The sequence below is a fragment of the Apaloderma vittatum genome, unplaced genomic scaffold, assembly GCF_000703405.1.
Source record: "Apaloderma vittatum isolate BGI_N311 unplaced genomic scaffold, ASM70340v1 scaffold4092, whole genome shotgun sequence".
Lineage (NCBI taxonomy): Eukaryota > Metazoa > Chordata > Aves > Trogoniformes > Trogonidae > Apaloderma > Apaloderma vittatum.
The window spans coordinates 76,679-94,487 of NW_009701751.1; the positions used below are offsets into that span (position 1 = coordinate 76,679).

At 42.6% G+C, this 17,809-nt stretch overlaps 1 protein-coding gene across 1 annotated transcript in view; it reads right to left on the bottom strand.

Annotated features, from left to right (window-relative positions):
* Nucleotides 1-17,809, bottom strand: part of MEGF11 (multiple EGF-like-domains 11) — a gene marked incomplete at both ends in the record, with an annotated part of 178,334 nt that overhangs the window by 75,902 nt on the left and 84,623 nt on the right. Inside the window, one exon of the mRNA XM_009879255.1 lies at nt 77-323. Coding sequence (XP_009877557.1) covers nt 77-323 — 247 coding nt within the window. The remainder of the gene's footprint in view (nt 1-76; nt 324-17,809) is intronic.

The window sequence follows — 17,809 nt, forward strand, 5'->3', positions numbered from 1 at the left end:
GACTCATTTCATTAACAGTGGTCAGAGCAAGGCTGTCAAACGATGCGGAGCAAAACACGCTTAGCGCTGGACTTACAAGACTCCCGTGTATCCGGGGGCGCAGTGGCACTCTCCCGTTCTGTGGTCGCAGGTGGCTCCGTTGTGACACTGGCACTGGAACTGGCAGCCCTTGCCGTAGGTGCCGGGCTCGCAGAGCTCCTCGCATCGCCAGCCTTGGTACCCGTCGGCGCAGACGCAGGCGCCCGTGATGGGGTTGCAGAGAGCCTCGTTCTGGCACTGGCAGCGGTTGCTGCAGTGGGGGCCCCAGTGCTCGCTGTCGCAACCTGCAAAACGCACACTCGCTTACCCAGGGCAGCAGCAACGGGCACCGCCAGCCTCACACGCCCAGGCTGGCGAGCAGGCAGAGGCACGCGTAATACCTCGATCTTTATAAAGGGCCCTCAGACTTTCTAGAACTTGCACCCCTACCAGATCCAGCAACGTGCTTCAGCATGCAAGGAGACAACAGCACTAGTTATATACCTAAATTTGAGGACTTGTTTAACTGCTTTATTGGATCAGGACTTAAATCTTTTAATATCCTGTCTCTTAGTGCTCATAGATAGCTGGAAGGAATGAATTTATAGTGGAATTAGATGCAGAGGATCCCATCCTGACTGCAGTGTAGTTAATGGCAGGTAGCATTGCCAAGCAAATCCTGTAGATTTAATAACATAATCAAATATTGTTTCTTTGCACTCTTCCTATAAGATAGTAAACACGATAATCTAAAGAAGGCTTTCTCTTTTGGTGTTGTGTTTTTAGGTCTTTTTGCCCCTGAATTAGAGAGATGATAGGGAAGAAAGTTACACTGGAGATGGGATTTCATACGTAAGGCTGACCAGGCTTTGGGATGAAGGTATGGAGTGAGCATGTCAACTAATTTCTGTGCGAGCAACAGTACTTGCTGGCAATACAAAAGCGCCCCAAACCCCACGGCCATGGACACGGAGAGGAGGTTCCCTACAGAATGCATCAAGACCCAGCAAGAATCCTTCACACACCAAACCTGCCTGATCCCTTCTCCTTATTTGTGGATCATGTGCAGGACAAGAGAGGAAAGTCACAGAAACAGTTTGACCCTGGTTTGCTGCAGGAACAGCAACCAGCACCTGCAACACAGCTGTTGAAGATGTATGCATGCTAAGCAGAGAGCTCAAAGCCCACACCCCCAGGTTAAGGTTTCCTCAGTAAACAGGCAGCAGAAACCCAAGGATTTCTACAGAAGTCCTACCCTCCACTTAGCAGCTTTTCAATACAGCTGTGTCAAGGGTGAAGAAAATCATCATTTTTGTTCAGAATAGAGTTGCCGACAAAATCCCAGTTGACAGTTACAGATCATTTTGCAGGTACAGTCAGTTGTGTTCAGAGAGCAGGTTTCAATTACACCGACAACTCTTCTGCTCGTGTCAAAATCCACTGCCATGCAGGAAACGAGTGTCGGATCCCAGCCACAGAGTTGTCTGCACAAACTCGTTTAGTTGCAAACATGTAAAGTGCTGCCCGGGTGACGCTCACAGCTTCTCTGTTCCCAGACTTAGCAAGGTAAATGTAAAGCCCACTTATAGCCCGAAGCTCTTGTCCTGGAAATTTCCTAGCCCTCTCCTTCTACAGTACATGGCTGTAAACCCACCCCCGATAACTAGATCTATCAGTTCATTTTGGAAATATTTTTTCCTCCTCATTGGTCAGCCTGAGGATACTTGGCAGAAAAAGAAGATAAAGAGACATTACTCAACTAGCATTGCTGATAACCAATTTACAAACGTGTGTTTCTTGAATAACAGCACTAAAGGCCAAAATAAGCCTATGAGAAGACAATTCCAGGGTCTTCAGATGGATCTGCGGGGTCTTACAGGAGGCACGTGCAGAGAGATGATTTCAAGTCCTGCAGGAAGCAGAGCATGTCATGTACCTCTGTGCACAATCCTACTCGTGCCTCACACAAGATATTTTATTACTTTCCCCCACGCGTAAATAGGCATGATAGCTCCTCACTAACAGAACTGGGAGCCAAGAAAACAAAAACCTTATTCTAAGTCTTAAATTTTTACTGAGAATCTGTGGCAAAAGGTGATCTATCTTTATTTCACACAGACACTCACCAAGACCCCACAAGCCTTCTGGGGCAGGTAGCAAACCTGCCAGAGCTGATCGAATTTCCCAGCAATTTCCATTCCAGAAACACTGATTTGTCTTCTGGAGAACTTGAACATCAAGGGATGCAGTTCTGCACCTCCACAAAAGGTCCAAATCTGAAGCACACAAGCCCAGTCCTTTGCATGGGGAAGGGGAACGCAAGGATCAAACTTAACCCTGCCTGGTGCGGAGCCTTGAGTCCTTCCTGAGCACACCTCACATTAAAGCCCTGACTGCCAGATTGTGGCAATTCCAGACGCATTTAATTTGCTTAATACAAATAAATAACTCTCATTAGAAGATGTGACTTATATCCCTGGTCTTCCATGTTTCAGGTGAGTGCTCCAATCATCAGATTCGTCTGCTCGGTTTGTGGTTTTCACTTTGAAAGAAAGCGAAGGAGAAAGGAAACCTTTTACACAAAGGGAAAACCATTTCTCATCATGATCTAAAGCATCTTTCCTTATATTTACAGCATCTGCCCCAAACACAACTCCTCTTATGTAAGTCAGTCTTATTTGAACATTTATTTACTGCTGATACCTGGTCACACATTTGCTTTCTCCCTGTACCAAAGTTCCCTCCACAGTCTATCAAAAGGTAGGAGCAAAATGCTGAAGTAAAGAGCAGAAAGTGGCTGTAAGATCATAAAAAAATCCAAATCTGGATAATCAAAGAATCCTGCAGTGACCAGAAAACCAGTTGGCAGTTAAACAGATTTTTCCAAAACTTAGATTTTTCCAAAGTACAAAGCATCAGTAAGCACGCGTTGCAACATTCAGTGTGTTTAGCCCAAAGTAGCTAGCCAAAATGTTTTAATTATCTATGAAATAAAACAGCTTGGCATACCAGATAGCTAGTAAGAATGTGAATTTCATGGGGATTTATTAGGGAGAGGACATAAAAATGAGGATTAAAGTACAGAGAAAAATAGAATTACGCAGAGATGGGGCTTGTACTGTGACTCACAGGCAGTGCCTGATGCAGCCTTTGCACTTGTTTGGCCTCTTTTATGTTCCTAAAACTACCAGCAGGTTTGGACTACAGTCCTCTAAATGATTTGAAACCAGTCACAGGATGCGTGTATAACCAAGGTGAACATCCCGTTGTCTCTCTGCTGACAGGATCGTATATACACTACGACAAGTCAGCCTCTTCTAGATTTAAGTCTTTCCCTCAGATGGTAAAGATTTTCTGCTTTTAGCTATCATTTCAAGCCCTATATATGTCACAAAGAGCAGAACCATTTCAAGCAGTATCAATTCATCCACTGCTGATTAACTGCAAAGGGAATTGAGTCAAATTCATCGGCAATGTGTTAGTGTAAAATTTGTGATAATAAAATATCATCCTCACCTGACTTTACACCGCAGTAATCTCACATGAAAGTAAGATCTTTGTTGCTCAAAGTTTATCAGTTCCTATTGGTTTTCTTTTCCCCTTTCCTTTAAGCCCCGTATCGCAGCGACAGACTGTGGAGTTGCAAGTGAATTCTCTACCTCTGTGGTTTCATTGGGACATTATGTGATATTTATACTGTGATAACTCATAGATCCATGCCGTAGTTAACTCCTGTACCTTTACAAAGGTAGGCGGGCACAGAGTTGATAAGTTAAATCCGAGTACTTATTCCGAAAAGTAATTCCACTGAGCTCAACAGGACGCCTTCTGCGTGAGACTACTCAAGTGCACAAGTATGCAATTGGGGTCTAGAGAATTATAAAATAGAAACAACGAAAGACTTCAGCAATGGAGGCATATTTTATATATATCTATCTCTATCTCAGTATGGCAAATCCTAGCTGGTGTGTGACAGTGACTCCAGTTTCTGAGACGCAGGGCAAAGCAGTCTCAGACCCGGGGAAGCCCGCTGAGCTCCACGATTGTTGGCACCACTTCTCCTGTGGGCACAAAAAGGCCATTTTAAAATACAACTCAAGCCTAATCCTGCTCTGGCTGATAGCCTCGATGTGTTACCATAATAGAGATAAATAATAACAGCAACAACATGCGAACAGAAAGCTGATTAAAGCTTACACAAGAGCTACACTGTAAATGCATATGCCATTAAAAATGTCAAAATGATACAGAGACTTTAACCAATACCATCAATAAGAAAAGCAACGTGAGAGTGGCGATGTCAGGGAGGTACAAATGCTCCCGTTGGACTGCGTGTGTGGATGTCAATACCGTGAGAGATGAGTCGGAAATAGCGAGCGCTCTCTTGGGAGATGCTACATTAAAGGGAGATGCCATATTTCAGGTCACGTGCTAATGCTCCTCGGCAAACGTGCTAACTTACTCACTTTTTCTCCTTCAAAAATATGACTGGAGATTAATTGCCACTGGTAAAAATGAATATAACTCTGTAAAGGATGATGCTAGGTGCCTAAGCATAATTACAGTTGTCTGCATGCAGTGGTAGGACAGGTGAAATATCCTTGCCTCCGCGGGAAGCTTGCTCAAAACAACAGAAGCCTTTTCTTCCTCCCTGCATCGCCATCCCCAGCCCGAAGCCGCCGCAGCTCGTTGAAGGGAGGGCTAATTACAGCAGGCTCTTAGAGCCGTGCACAACTGCTGCCAGTTCTGTCCCAGTAAAAACGCAGCGAGGACAGACTGGAAGTGCTGCTTCATTCCCAAATGGCTGTTTTCCCCTCTAGGAATGACGAGGGAATCGCTGCGTTCTGGGTCAATGGAGCTAACCGGTATTTAGCGCAGCAGCACAAGTCATACAACGAGGAGGCAAAAACAAGTTTGAAAATTGAGCAGATGAGTAGAAGGACTCCCAAGGAAGGGATGACATTTATCGAGTGACTTGTCCCAACAAAGGAGAGTCAAAAGTGCTCATCCTGTGCTTTTCCAGCACTGCAAAGATGCACTATTAATAGGAAAACAGCATCTTCTATCACAGCAGCACCAGATTCTGTGGTCTTAAGGTCTACGGTTATTTTGTTCCCATTAGCATAAGCCTTTTTACAGCTCTGTTTTTATAGCTAGTGACCAGTCCTGTATATTTGAGGTACAAAGTCAGTGGGACATTCATAAACACTCTGCAGAAGGCACAGCTGAAAAAACCCAAGTGGTTGCTTTTCCTAGCCTAAGGACTCAGGACCATTTTTGGCTGATGGTGATCTTCAATAATCCACGCTTTTAAAGGAATGTTCTGCAAATTTGCTAAAGCAAGAATGTAGCTCATAGTCAATAATCAATATTTGGGAATACTTCCAAACTGAGTTTGAAATGTTTCAATGCAATACTGGCCTTTAAAAAATGCAAATGGAGAATAAAATTAATTTACTAAATCTAGGAGAACATAGTTTAAAATAGATTACTTTAGGATTTATTTTGAAATTAGGGCAAGATTCTCCCCTTAATAGAACTGTAATGCTGTAAACTGATCATATGAATACCAAGTAAGGTGAAATGCAGCCCAAACTCTGAGCAGAGTTTTTTTTAGTGTGATTCAGTTTTGGAATCTGTCTGGGTTTTAAATGGTTGGCCCAGCTAATGGAAAGTAGGCAAAGAAACACTGAAAGCTAAAACACGTGCCTGAATGCGGTGAATAAAAATTTAAAATAATCGATTAGCTTCTTATTCCCTGCACTTAGCCCAATAGGAAAATTATAATCCCTGTATTGAGCTGCTCTCTACTCACTGTAAAAACATGATTCATTCTGGCACAGTTCAACACCTTTGGAAACATAAGCCAAGCCTGCAATAGGTTTGAAACCTGGTCCATGGAGGGGGAATCCCCTTCCAGTGACAGTTCACGTCGCTTTGTGTTTGGCTCTGAGCAGCGCCACTGCAGGTAATACCAACCCACTCCAAAAGGCATGAGCCAGTACAGCGAGAAATCCTTCGCCGATCTGCTGGATTCTAAACCAAAAAACTTGTTTATCTAACTAGGCTGTTTACCCTTGGAATTTCTGACACGTTTATGGACAACGGCTGTCCTCAAATAATCGAGTCTTTCAGAAATCCCCTTCAACAATGTTCTTACAAATGCGCAGAGACCAGCACTCTCAGTCTGTGATTTCAAAATAAGGAAACATCATCCAGACAAGAGGCTCACTGGTGGGTAAAGGCAGATCAGGCCACACTGCTTAAACTGCAGCTGATTTTCTTCTTCATAACCAGATCAAGCTACTGATAACCTACCCCGCAACAACATGCCTTGCTCCGGTCTTACCAACCATGAGAGAGGTCTTTCAAAGCAAAAAACAGGCTGGATTTCTGCAAATAAATATTTTCCTGGGGGACAATGAAATTGACAATGGATTTTAATAAATAATTTTGCTCCTAATATAATTTAGATTATCTGAACTGTGTCACAGGCTGGTAGTTGGCAGCATCGTTCATTTTCCACTGCAAGATGCTTTGTCCAGCCCCTGACAACTTCTCTGTTATGTAAAATTTACCATCTCCAGTTTCAGCTTCAGGCTCACTCAGTCTATTGGTTTGAGGAACAGAGGAAAAAGGGAATTTTCGCTTAAATCAGTAAGCTAACGCAGTAGATTTTGCTTGTTAAAGTACATTTTTAAATCCTTCTCACTGACAAGCTGGGACACCTTCCACGTAGAGAAAAACAGCTTGAAAGCTGGCAGAGCGCCGTCCCCCACCCAGGGGTGTGCTCATGCGTCCCCAGTGAAAATCCACGAGTACCTGATCAAACTACAAAACCCGCAATTTGCAGACACTCCGTGCCACCTCTGGATAATTCATCGCCTACATTCCTCAAAGATTTCATCTGCATTAAAAGCAATCTGCAATTAAAGGCTTCAGGGGCTTAGCAGGACTTCTCTTACAACTGTTCCTAGTAGCAGCCACGGGCCACTGGCTGTTTAATCTCTGTGCAGTAAGTGGTCCATGGAGAGGGTGACAGCCCCCTGCTCTTAGTCCATTACCCACATGTCAGAGGTTTGTTCTGGTCCATGCTTATGAACCGTCTGTATGTCAGCTTGATGACATTCTTGAAGGGATTTTTCATATTCTGCATTTGCTTTTTAAGGAAAGACAAACCAGGGAACTCCACACACAAATAAGGCATTTGACTTATGAAGCTGGTGTCACAAAAATAAGAAACTGTCAGATTAAAGGTTGGAAGTGCAGCAGTAATTCAGTAGTTGAGCCTATGAATGATGATATTTTCTTTAATTATGTGAGCACAGGCTACTGTCTACATGCCCTGGCATTTTCTGTCTTCTGAGCTTGTAGCTTTGCAGCCTCAAGGTTCTTAAACGTGGGATTCTGTGCAACGGTGTATGCACAAGCATTTTTATCTCTGGTGCCAGACTTTCAGTCACAGCACACACAGCTACAATGAAGAAAATGTCAGTCTCAATGTTTGTGCCTCTAAGACTGCCCAGAGAATATATTTTGCATATGTAAATATGCATTTGTAAAACTATTCACCCAAGTGGCAAAAACCTGAGGTTAATCTGAGGCTGGCAGAACTTGCAGTCAACCTTATTTTCCAAGTTTATAGATCAGTTTTCATCAGATGGAAATGAAAAGATGAAAAGGGAACATCAGCCGATTTTCCCCAAAATGGAGAAATTATCACTCACAGGAGAAAATTAGTCTGATTTTGTGGTGTGTTTTTTTAATTTTTTTTTTTTTTTTAAGGAGAACAGATTTGCATCCTTCAAGAAAGATTGTGCCGATTCTCAGAAGTTCATCGTCTGAATCGTATAAGAAATGTGGCTGATTTAGAGCTTGATTTAGTCTCAGATGACAATCTCAGCCATTGACTCTCCTACATGTGGTACCTAATTCGATCACAGCACTTTAGAGACCCACCAGTTTACTCAGTATCCTCTGAGGAAACATTTTGTTTCCAAGATAACCCTTGTTTAAAGAACATTCCCACAGTATTCTGTAGATTGTTTAGAAGAGTTCCTAGTTGTACAGTTTTATTTTGGATAAATGAAAACACAATAACTCTAAGTCAAAGAAAAGTTGAGTATTTGGATGTCAGCCTCATCAAATCCTGTAATGAACTCAATATATTTTGGAAGCAGTAAAATGGGAGAAACAACTTCTGACAGATATCAAAGTGTTGTGTTTTCAGAATTTCCATCATGAGCTATTTTGACAGAGGCTTCAAAAGAAGTGAAAATTAGAACACACAAAAAAATCTGAGAATATTTCCTATTTCTTTTTGTAGAAATTACTCAGTTTAATGAGCCTTTAACTTTAGTGACACTCTAGATGTTACAAGGAGTTTAAAATCATGAAATGCTTCATAAGGGAGCGACAACATTCTATACAACACTGGCAGCTTGTCTTCTCATTATAATTTTTTTAGACAAGATGCTGCATTCTTTAAAATGTTTTTTTTTTTTAGTGTCATATTAATGGGAGGCAAAGTCTGTTCTTTAATTAGAATTTTACTGTGGTGAATTAAAAAATACATGGGCAGAGTATCCAGAGTCTAATAAAACTAAATGAAGATACTATTTTTCCTCTGTATGAAACCCAACAGTCTTTGCTCTGGCAAAACCTCCATCAATACTTCATTATTATTGTCTAGGACAGGATAGTAATAATAAGATCTGCAAGTAACTTATTTCCAAATTCTGTCTTTCAACTGGGTAAAACGTTCTCTCTCAGCATCTAGAACGGACTTTAGATGGTTACAATGACTATATCACAAAATTTCCCTGTAATGCCTCTACACAGAAGTACTATAAATTTTGCCTGAAAGGAGAGGTAGGAACACATTTGGATATGCCTGAAATGTGTCAGGATGGGTGTAGAGGAAGAGATCAAGTGTCCTTCACCAAACGCATGTGGGAGAAGCCACTAGAGGGACGGTGGCAGCTTTGCTCTGAGGGCATCCAAAGCAAAATGCTCAGAAATGGAGAGGTCTTTGTCACGGGAGATTAGGAGCTGTTGATCCAACATCTGTGCCTGGTGTGAAACAGTTCAAAGGCTTCAGCGCTCAGCAGAAGCAAACCCTCTTCCTCTTTTTGGTTCATTAATGCCAGTTGACTTTGAACCAGTTTAGAGCAGATCCACAGGGCCAGGCTGGCAGGCAGCCGTGCTGGGTGACCTTCGGTTGCATCCTCATCAAGCTCCCTGCACCTGGGCAGGAGAACATTGTCCATCACCTGAGGAAGGTACTACGCTGAAAGCAATCTGGATCCACCACCGAACTCCCCTTTCCACCTTCTGTGCCCGCAGAGTGGTGTCAACTGCCTGGGATCGAGTGGGCTCTACCCTCTTTAGCAAAGCTCTCAGGGAGATGCGCTCAGCTCTTTGCTTTTCACAGCACATAAACTGAGCATCGGAAGGTCACCCTGCTGATGTTTTGCCAGATATGCAATACACCTTTATTTGCAGTTAAAGCAGAGCTTAAAGAAGAAAAGCTTCTTGTCACTAAAACAGCACGAGTTAGAGAGCACGGTCCTTCTCATTCACATTCACACTCGGGGATGTACGTGTCCCTTCACCTTCGACATGCAAATTGGCACGAGCAAAAAGATTGGCTGATCAGTGGATAAAATGGAACTATCAAGATAAGCATATGGAAGAAACGCTACAGCCAGCTAGCCAGCTTCAAATTATACCATAAAGATTCACCTTCAACTGAACGTATAAGCACATCCCTCATGCATAACATAACGCACAGTACTGACTCATCAGTCATTTTTAAGGTGGTCAATAAGCAATTTATTTTACTGCGTTCATACTGAAACCCAGAGTAAACACTGCGGATTGTGAGACTTGCTTTTATTTCCAGCAGTGCTGCTGTAGGATAAAAAGAACCACTCCTTCCCTTTGCCACGATCCCACCCCAGCGTCTACAACCTGTGCACTGCTTTTCCACCACATAACATCACCCTAAAGCACGTTCTGACCCAGTAACTGAATCTAGGAAAAAACTTACCTTCTCTAGTGTAAATTCCGCTACCTAAGGATTTCAGGATAGAATTAGAGCAGCAGAAGGCCTGGTGGCCTTTGAAATAGGGGTGTCTTACATCTAAAACAGTTCAAAGGCTTACAAAAAGCTCTGCATCTGGATCTGCACAAGCTACTTGCTGTTAGCCTTTCTTCTAGGCGTACTTGAATGTTCACATGGCCCTTTAATGTTACCTAATGTCTTCAAGATATCTTAAATACACTGTCTTCCTCTTATAAACCATCAATAGTAATATGTCCCTTTCAGGTACATAAAAAGAAATATTTTTTTTTAAAAAGTTTTGCCCTGCGTAACCCAGTAAAAACTATAATGTCCACTCATCAAAACCACATTGTGAGACTCAGCACAGCCTCTGCAAAACCCTTCTTATATTTACCACCAGAAAATGGCAAGTCAGAAACTACGGGGGGGGGGGGGGGGCGGAGAAGTAAAAATACTGAAATACCAGAATATTATACTCTCTTTTCCTGTCACTCAGGCACTGAAATCTGGGATGTTCTGGTAATAACGAGATAATCAGAAAGGTAGGCAAATTCTGTGTAGTTCAAATACCAGGAGTCAAAGCAGGGCCGGCTCTAAGTGGGCAGGGGCTGGCAGAGGGCTCAGAGCCCAGCACCAAGGGAGTTTTATGCAGTAAAATCCCCACGTCCCTAAAGCAGCTCCTTAGACTGCGACGTCGCTGCAGCTCTTCTGCACCACTTCTGTAGGATGCTGACGCTGAGAGAGCCAAGCAGCCACAGGTCTCGTCACCTGATCCAGCAGTTTATACTCACATCAGAGCCAGTGACACAAACGCAGAGCCCCAAGCGCTGAGCAGAAAATAAAAATACGCCCCAGGCTGCCTCCCTACGGCTCCCTCGCTGCCTTGTTGTATTGGTAACGCTTTGGTTTCATTCTGGAGAATTAGGCAAGAAGATGAAGACTTGTCTCATAAATTATTGAGATTGGATGTCTAAACCTTGCTATTTTATTTTGACTTCCAAACATGTTCAAATGTTGTTCACAGAAGCATAAATTAATGCCAATTTCTAAACCAGAAGTTGCTCTAAACTGGGAAATGAAACTTTTTGTTATGATGTTAAAAACAGACAATTCTTAAACTGTTTTACATTTTGAAAAACAGGATGATCAAAACTGTTCATCCTCACAATCAGTTATGGGTTTGCTGAACTGAAATGTTTTGACAAAATCAGACCCAGATGGAAGGCAGTGCTTTCGGAACAGTTTCCCCCATTGTGGATTACTGCATGAAGCAATCAACCGTCAGGCAGGCAGAAAACAGTAAATCATCACTCCGCATGTTTTTCCCTCGTTGTTTACAAACACCGTGTTAGTGCCTCCAGCATTATCCGTGGGTCAGCGTCCCAGAGAACCAGGAAAACTCACCCTGCAGCTCGAGGTCCTGGCTCTGCTGTGTGAGTTCTTGAGGGTTCAGTCCCACTTTCAGCAGTCTGAGGTGCTGCCTATGTGAAACAGTTTTCTCTCTGGATTAATTTAATTTCTCTCTCTTTTTTATTTTTTTTTTTAGTGACAACTGCCACTGAAAAGTAAAAGCAAAACAGACATACATGACTTCCTGGCTGGATGGCAGCAGGGAAGCGAACGGGATCTTGCGGGAAGAGAACACAGCATCTGTGCATTAAGGTCGTTAAATGCCAGATTCCCGATAAGGTTCGGATCTACATTTTCCTCGTGGCAGAAAAGCAATATCTTAAATAGCCACAGGGTAAAAAAGAGAAGTTTTCAGACGAGACCACTGTCGAAACCGTCCATTGACCAGGCTGCGTGGTGCCCAACACAATATGATTCACATCCCTTTACAGTCAAGGAATTTCTACTGACTACAATGGTCTTTGAGAGGGTCTGGCCGTCGTGGTGAAGTCAGCACATCTGGAAAACGATGTCGATGTCACAACTTTCATGTTCCCTTTGCTAAGCAAGGCTCTCTGCTCACCAACGAGTATCTGAGCAGAGCAAACACCACGCGCGCACACCAAATGTTAAATAATCGACGATGTGAGCTCAAAGCGGACTGTCTTCCCGGCTGATAAATAGGAACCACCCAAGGAAACGCTGGGCAGTGCCTGACGCTTGGGGAGATGGCGACTGTGTGGTAGAGGGGGATTTAAGAATGCTGCTGACACACATACACAAATCTGATGACACAGGAAATTAGCATCCTTTCGTCTCCCGCCCGCTTCGGAGGAGTTTACTAAATATAGCTCACCTTTTAAATATTTAAGGATATCTGCAGAATGTTGTTGGTTTTGAAAGGGTTCTTTCCTGACTGGATTTTCCTCATCAGGCTTAGTAATCAAGTTGTTTTATTTGGAATGGATAATTATTAGCTGAATAATTAATTATTCAGAGTGCATTACTAAAGAAAATTCAGAGCATAATGGTATAACGAAAAAAATTACAATATGCAACAATTTGGGTTCTAAACTGTGCAATAAATTCAACATGTGTAGGGTTTTTGCACATTTAATAGAATTGCCTCCATCATCAAAGTCTGACTAATTCTCATGGTCCATTTACGAGCTAGAAGAGATATTTTATCACCATTGCAGAGAAGGGAAACTGAGACAGTCAAATTACATCAAACCTCAACGCTACCCAGAAAGTAAGTGGTAGCACTAAGATAGAACAGCTCTGAGTTCTAAAGTCTAAATTTATGCTATAAATACTTCATAGTATATTTCTCCGCTACATTTATGATTCTGTGCGTAATTAAACACATGAAAAATGAGAATAATTTGTAAAGTGTTTTTCCGTTTCTCATCAACAGTAGTGTTTAAAAAGTGCAAACTTGGTACAAACAACATCACCGGTCCGCAGAGCAAAGCGGTGTATGGCGCGGTGCAGGGCTTGAACGTCCTGGCAGGGGTGCCCCGCGCCAAATGCCCACTGCCTCCCCATCAACATCATTTCAGCCGGTTCTGGCTTGGCAGGGGACACTAAGTGACCCTCAGGCCACTTCTCCCCAGCGTTGGGCAACGTGACTGCGCAGGCATGAGCCCGTGGGGCTGGCTGTCGGCCAGCCCTGTCAGGCAAGGAGAGTGGTGAAGCTTCAGCACTGTTGTCTTCAACACAGGCAAGGCACGAATCGCCTCCACGCTCGAGGTGACAACTTCGCCGGTGAAAAGCCCTCGCTCCCCCGTGGCTTCGCTGCTACTGGGAGCCAAAAAGGCTGGGTAGAAATAACTGGGCCGTCCGCATCAGTCGCCCCCCGATTGCGAAGTGGATGCGACCTTAAAAAATGTTTATTCAGCATGAGTTTTTAATTAAAGGTGGCCAAGACAGTAATCGCTTCTTCCTTTTCTCTAACTGCCAGCCCTCTCTAACTTCAGAGTCAAAACAAGGCGGAGGCTGGATGCCCAGGCAAGAGGGGCGCCTCTCGAGCCAAGGCTTTCCCAGCTTGCACCAGAAAAGAAACTGGTTCATTGACACAAATGCCACACGGCATTTCAACAGAAAGGCTCCACAGGTTTCTCTCTCCTGGCTTTACAGGCTCTCTTTAAGGGAACACAGGGTTCTCTGGCCACACTTTGTTTCTCTGTATTTCTTCCATTACCATTATCGCTGACACTGTTTTTTACAGACCCGTTTTGGTCTCTTCACTCGCTAACAAAATAAAACCCAAGCTAAGTTACAAAATATTTGCTGCAAGATTTTCCATAGACTGCACTGGGACCTGGTATGTTTTGTTTCCCCGTTGGTTGCCAGGGGCACGGAACTGGAATTTTTGCAAGGCAAGGGATTCAAAAAGCAATAAAACTACGCATATAGGGACTGTTGGAGCTTCTTCAAATATTTGTTAATTAAAATTGTTAAATGCAAAAAGAATTAAGTTCGTATTGTACCAGGAGGACTTGTCCTTACAGAGACCTCATAGCTAGTGAAGTTTGAATGCTTTATTGTTCTGTAACTCACATATATGCAGACTCCTCTATTTGGCACATCCTTAATTTCTGTCAAACTGAAAGAATTCTAACATTTTCTGTCAGGGAGCTGGTGTAAATCTTGAAGAAAGCTTAAAAAAAAGCCTCTGCTGTTGACTCATTTCACTCATTCCTAGGCAGATCTGAAAGAAGGAAGACTTGAAAGCAACATTATGAGCCCAAGAATTATCCTCAACTCTTGAAAGGCACACAGAAAATTAAATTGGGGGATCAGTATTAAGGTAGTGGAAATTATTGGGTCTGTGCACTTAAGAGATTAAGAAGGTGACTTCCCACTGAGACTTGAGAACACAGGTGCACATAATTTTAAAAATCTGCATTTTTAACCTTTTAAATTTGCTAGCAAAGCAAGGAAGTTCTTCAGGATCGGCAGTAAACATGGCAATTCAATCAGCTCCTTCCAGACTCTCTCACAACTTTGCAATTCCTTAACACAACAGGTCAGTCGATCCTGGAAAAACCCTGTGGCAGCAAGAAATAGAGCAGCTAAACAGAGTTGAAAGCAACACAGGAACACTTTCTTAGCAACTGCATAACAGAATCTCTTAATTCACTGCAGTGGAGGCTCTGGCCACCAATGTTCATGGTCACTGTTGAAAACAGTGTCCTGTTCTCTGCTCTTGCTCCCAGGAATTGCAAGAAGACCTGAGTGGAAGAGCTAAAGGCAACTTTTTAACACCAGTCTGGAAAAAGATTCCATTTTTAAAACCCCCTTACTGGTTTTTAAAATACAGGAGTCTACAATCAACAATTAATGGGTAATAACACTATTTTTTGAAGTTTCTAAAGCACGGCTGAGGTGAACACAGATTTCAAGATGTTACTTTTGCCTGCTCCAGTCAAGAGACTGCTGGCTAACTCTTACTCCTACGGACTCTTAAAACAATTATAACCTCATAATGCAAACACTCTGAATTTCATTAAAAATCAAAACACCACTTGACTGCCAAGCAATAACAAGCGCATTTTATGCATAAGCTAACTAATTCCATCTTCTAAGCCTCTGAAAAAAACCTGTAATTGTAGCTCTTCATAGCTACACCTAGCAAGATAACCTTGCAATTGATTCCGCCTGCCCTCCAATTACAGGCGAACCACTGTGAGGACTGTTTACATCTCACGGCAACAGGACCCAGTTGTGGAGCAGAGCTACCACGCCGACAGCCGTTCTATGCACATAACAAATATTACAACAAAGGCTCACAAAGCAGAGACGCTAATTAAAATCCTGATCCACAGCCCACTGAAACGAAAGCGAAAGACACTGCTCGTTTTCCTACTGTAGCCTTATAACCCAATTTATCTTCAGATTTGTTCTGGCAACAGCCCGCCTAGCTGCCACCCACAAAATACTGCCAGGATGAATTGTAGTAAAAAAGATTTGAAACTGTCGATCCAAGTCCTTATTTTCTCAAATTTCACTTAGTGTAACATTTTCCTTGTGGGACTTCTTTATTATGTCCCAACCGGAGCACAGCTCACCTGGTGCGTACCTGCCAGCATTCCTCCTCGCAGGTTCTGACTGCTTGAATACAGCCACCTTATTTTACACTATTTACACTAGTGCCGTAACGTTCTTCACCCATGCCAAGGTTTTACAGCTTAATTTTAACGCACTCAACAGTTGTGCTCAAATACATCTGAAAGATTCTCCACGCTATCCATATGTTCTCAATTGCCAGCGAGGTCAAAGCCAGCAGCCTGCTCACCCTGCCTGAGACACAACCCGAAGCCTTTGGAATTAGGGCTTTTAACAGCTCTGCTTTTCCTCATTGTTGTGCAAACCACTCAATCTGTCTTGGCATTTAAACTGAAGACGTTACTGCTGACTAGCCTTGGAAATACACTTCAATGAAATACTTGCTGTTATTGTAAAACGCCTTAAAAACAAGTTTAGGTCTACAAAAACTATATGAATTTAGTCATATTAATCTTTTTCACTAGCAATGAGACTTCAGAATTAGCAACGATCTAAATAATACAGCAGTTAAATGTACCGACCAGTTAATTTTAACTTCAAAACCCAGGAATGCTTAGTACTGTTTTCCTGTCAGCATTTCACCAGCCCATTAAAGAAGAAAACACTTCCTACTTTACAAAAAACCTCAGCAAAATTTAATTTATAGCAATCATAATCAAATAGCTGAGGGCTTTTTTCCCGCCTAAATATTTTAAGTTAGACATAGTGGAGCAGTTAAGATTTTTATTAGGTTTTGATCTTGCATTTTGTGAAGATTGGAGGAATTATTTTTTTACTGAGATGGATTTCCCAGGTTATCAACTACTTACTGCACACTGACAGAGGGAAAGGTATTCCTAAGAAAAATAAGGAGATTAAATATATAATAATAAAGGTGCCAGAGCTTACACAAACAATGTCCATTACAATTCACAGCGGGCTAATGAAAAGCAACACTTGGAAAGTACACCGTGACATTAGGAACCGCTGGAGAGCCTGATGGCAGAAAACAACAGCCAAGTTTTTCCCCAGGGAACACTTGCCCACCCTGTTCCTAAATCTCACTGATGTGTACAAATTTTTGAGCAAAGCTCAAGGCCATTCGTCTTGTGTAGCTGGTCCTAGAAGTCTGCCGCTCACAAGTCAGCAACTATAAAAACCAAAAAGAAATGCCTGAGATATCCCCAAAATAAGTGGAGACAAGGTTTACGTTTGTGTGCGCAGACTGGGCAAGGACTATTTGCAGGGTAATTACCTTACATCACTTAATTCCACATTTGTCTGCCTGTAACGTTTCCCACATAGAAGATTTTATCTTATAAGTGACCAACACTTTTTAACAGTCATCATGTGAGTTTGATATAATTGGGAAACGAGTTTACCGCCAATGACTAGTGAAAGCACATTGTATGATACGGCACCACCAGTTACCAGGCACACTTCTACCCTCACCAGTCATCCTCTTTGCCCTGAAATCTTTCACAGGTGTGAAAGCTCAGAGGAGATATTTGGTTGTGGGTTGAGCAAACCACAGGACTACGCAGACCCAAAGTAATCCTGCACTTTGATGTTGCCCTCCTCTACAGAACGCCCACAAGCGGAACAGGAGGAAGGAAACGTGGGATAGCAAGCATTAGATGGAGAAAAGAACACCACTAAGACTAGGACAAAAGAAGGAGAAAATGTATGTAAGGAAAAAGCAAAGTGGGAAATAGGTTAAAAAGAAAGGAATTTAAAAACGTATAAAATCCAGGAATAACAAAGAGAAAAATAAACAGCTGAAAGGAAAGAAGATGGGAATTCCTGCCATCCTTGCACAGAACATCACCGAGGTCTCCCTGCTTCAGTGTCCCACATAATATGTCCCTGAAAATAATGAAGGTCACCAGCATATTATAGGAAGTAGCCAGCAACAAGTAGCCCATTACAACCACCACAGAAATGATCAATTTGTTTATCCTTGTTAACTGAAAACAGAAAACAATGTGAGAAGGGGATGGGCTACATCTTGCTCCCCAAGGCTTTCATTCCCCAGCCGCTTCCTCTCCCTGGTGACAGGCACAAGGCTCTTGGTTTTTTACTCTTGAGCAGGCAGAGAATAATGACTAACCGTACTAAAAAAAATAACTGCTTCTTGCACATACAACATCTGAAGTCTGATTTCCTGGGAGCTGCATTAGCAGAGTTTTATAAGTCAATTTTTAAAACTCAGGACGGCATTAAAACACTGACAAATGCCACTCGGTCACGTCCATGTTGTCACAGTTATTGAGGCCTCTGGAGAGA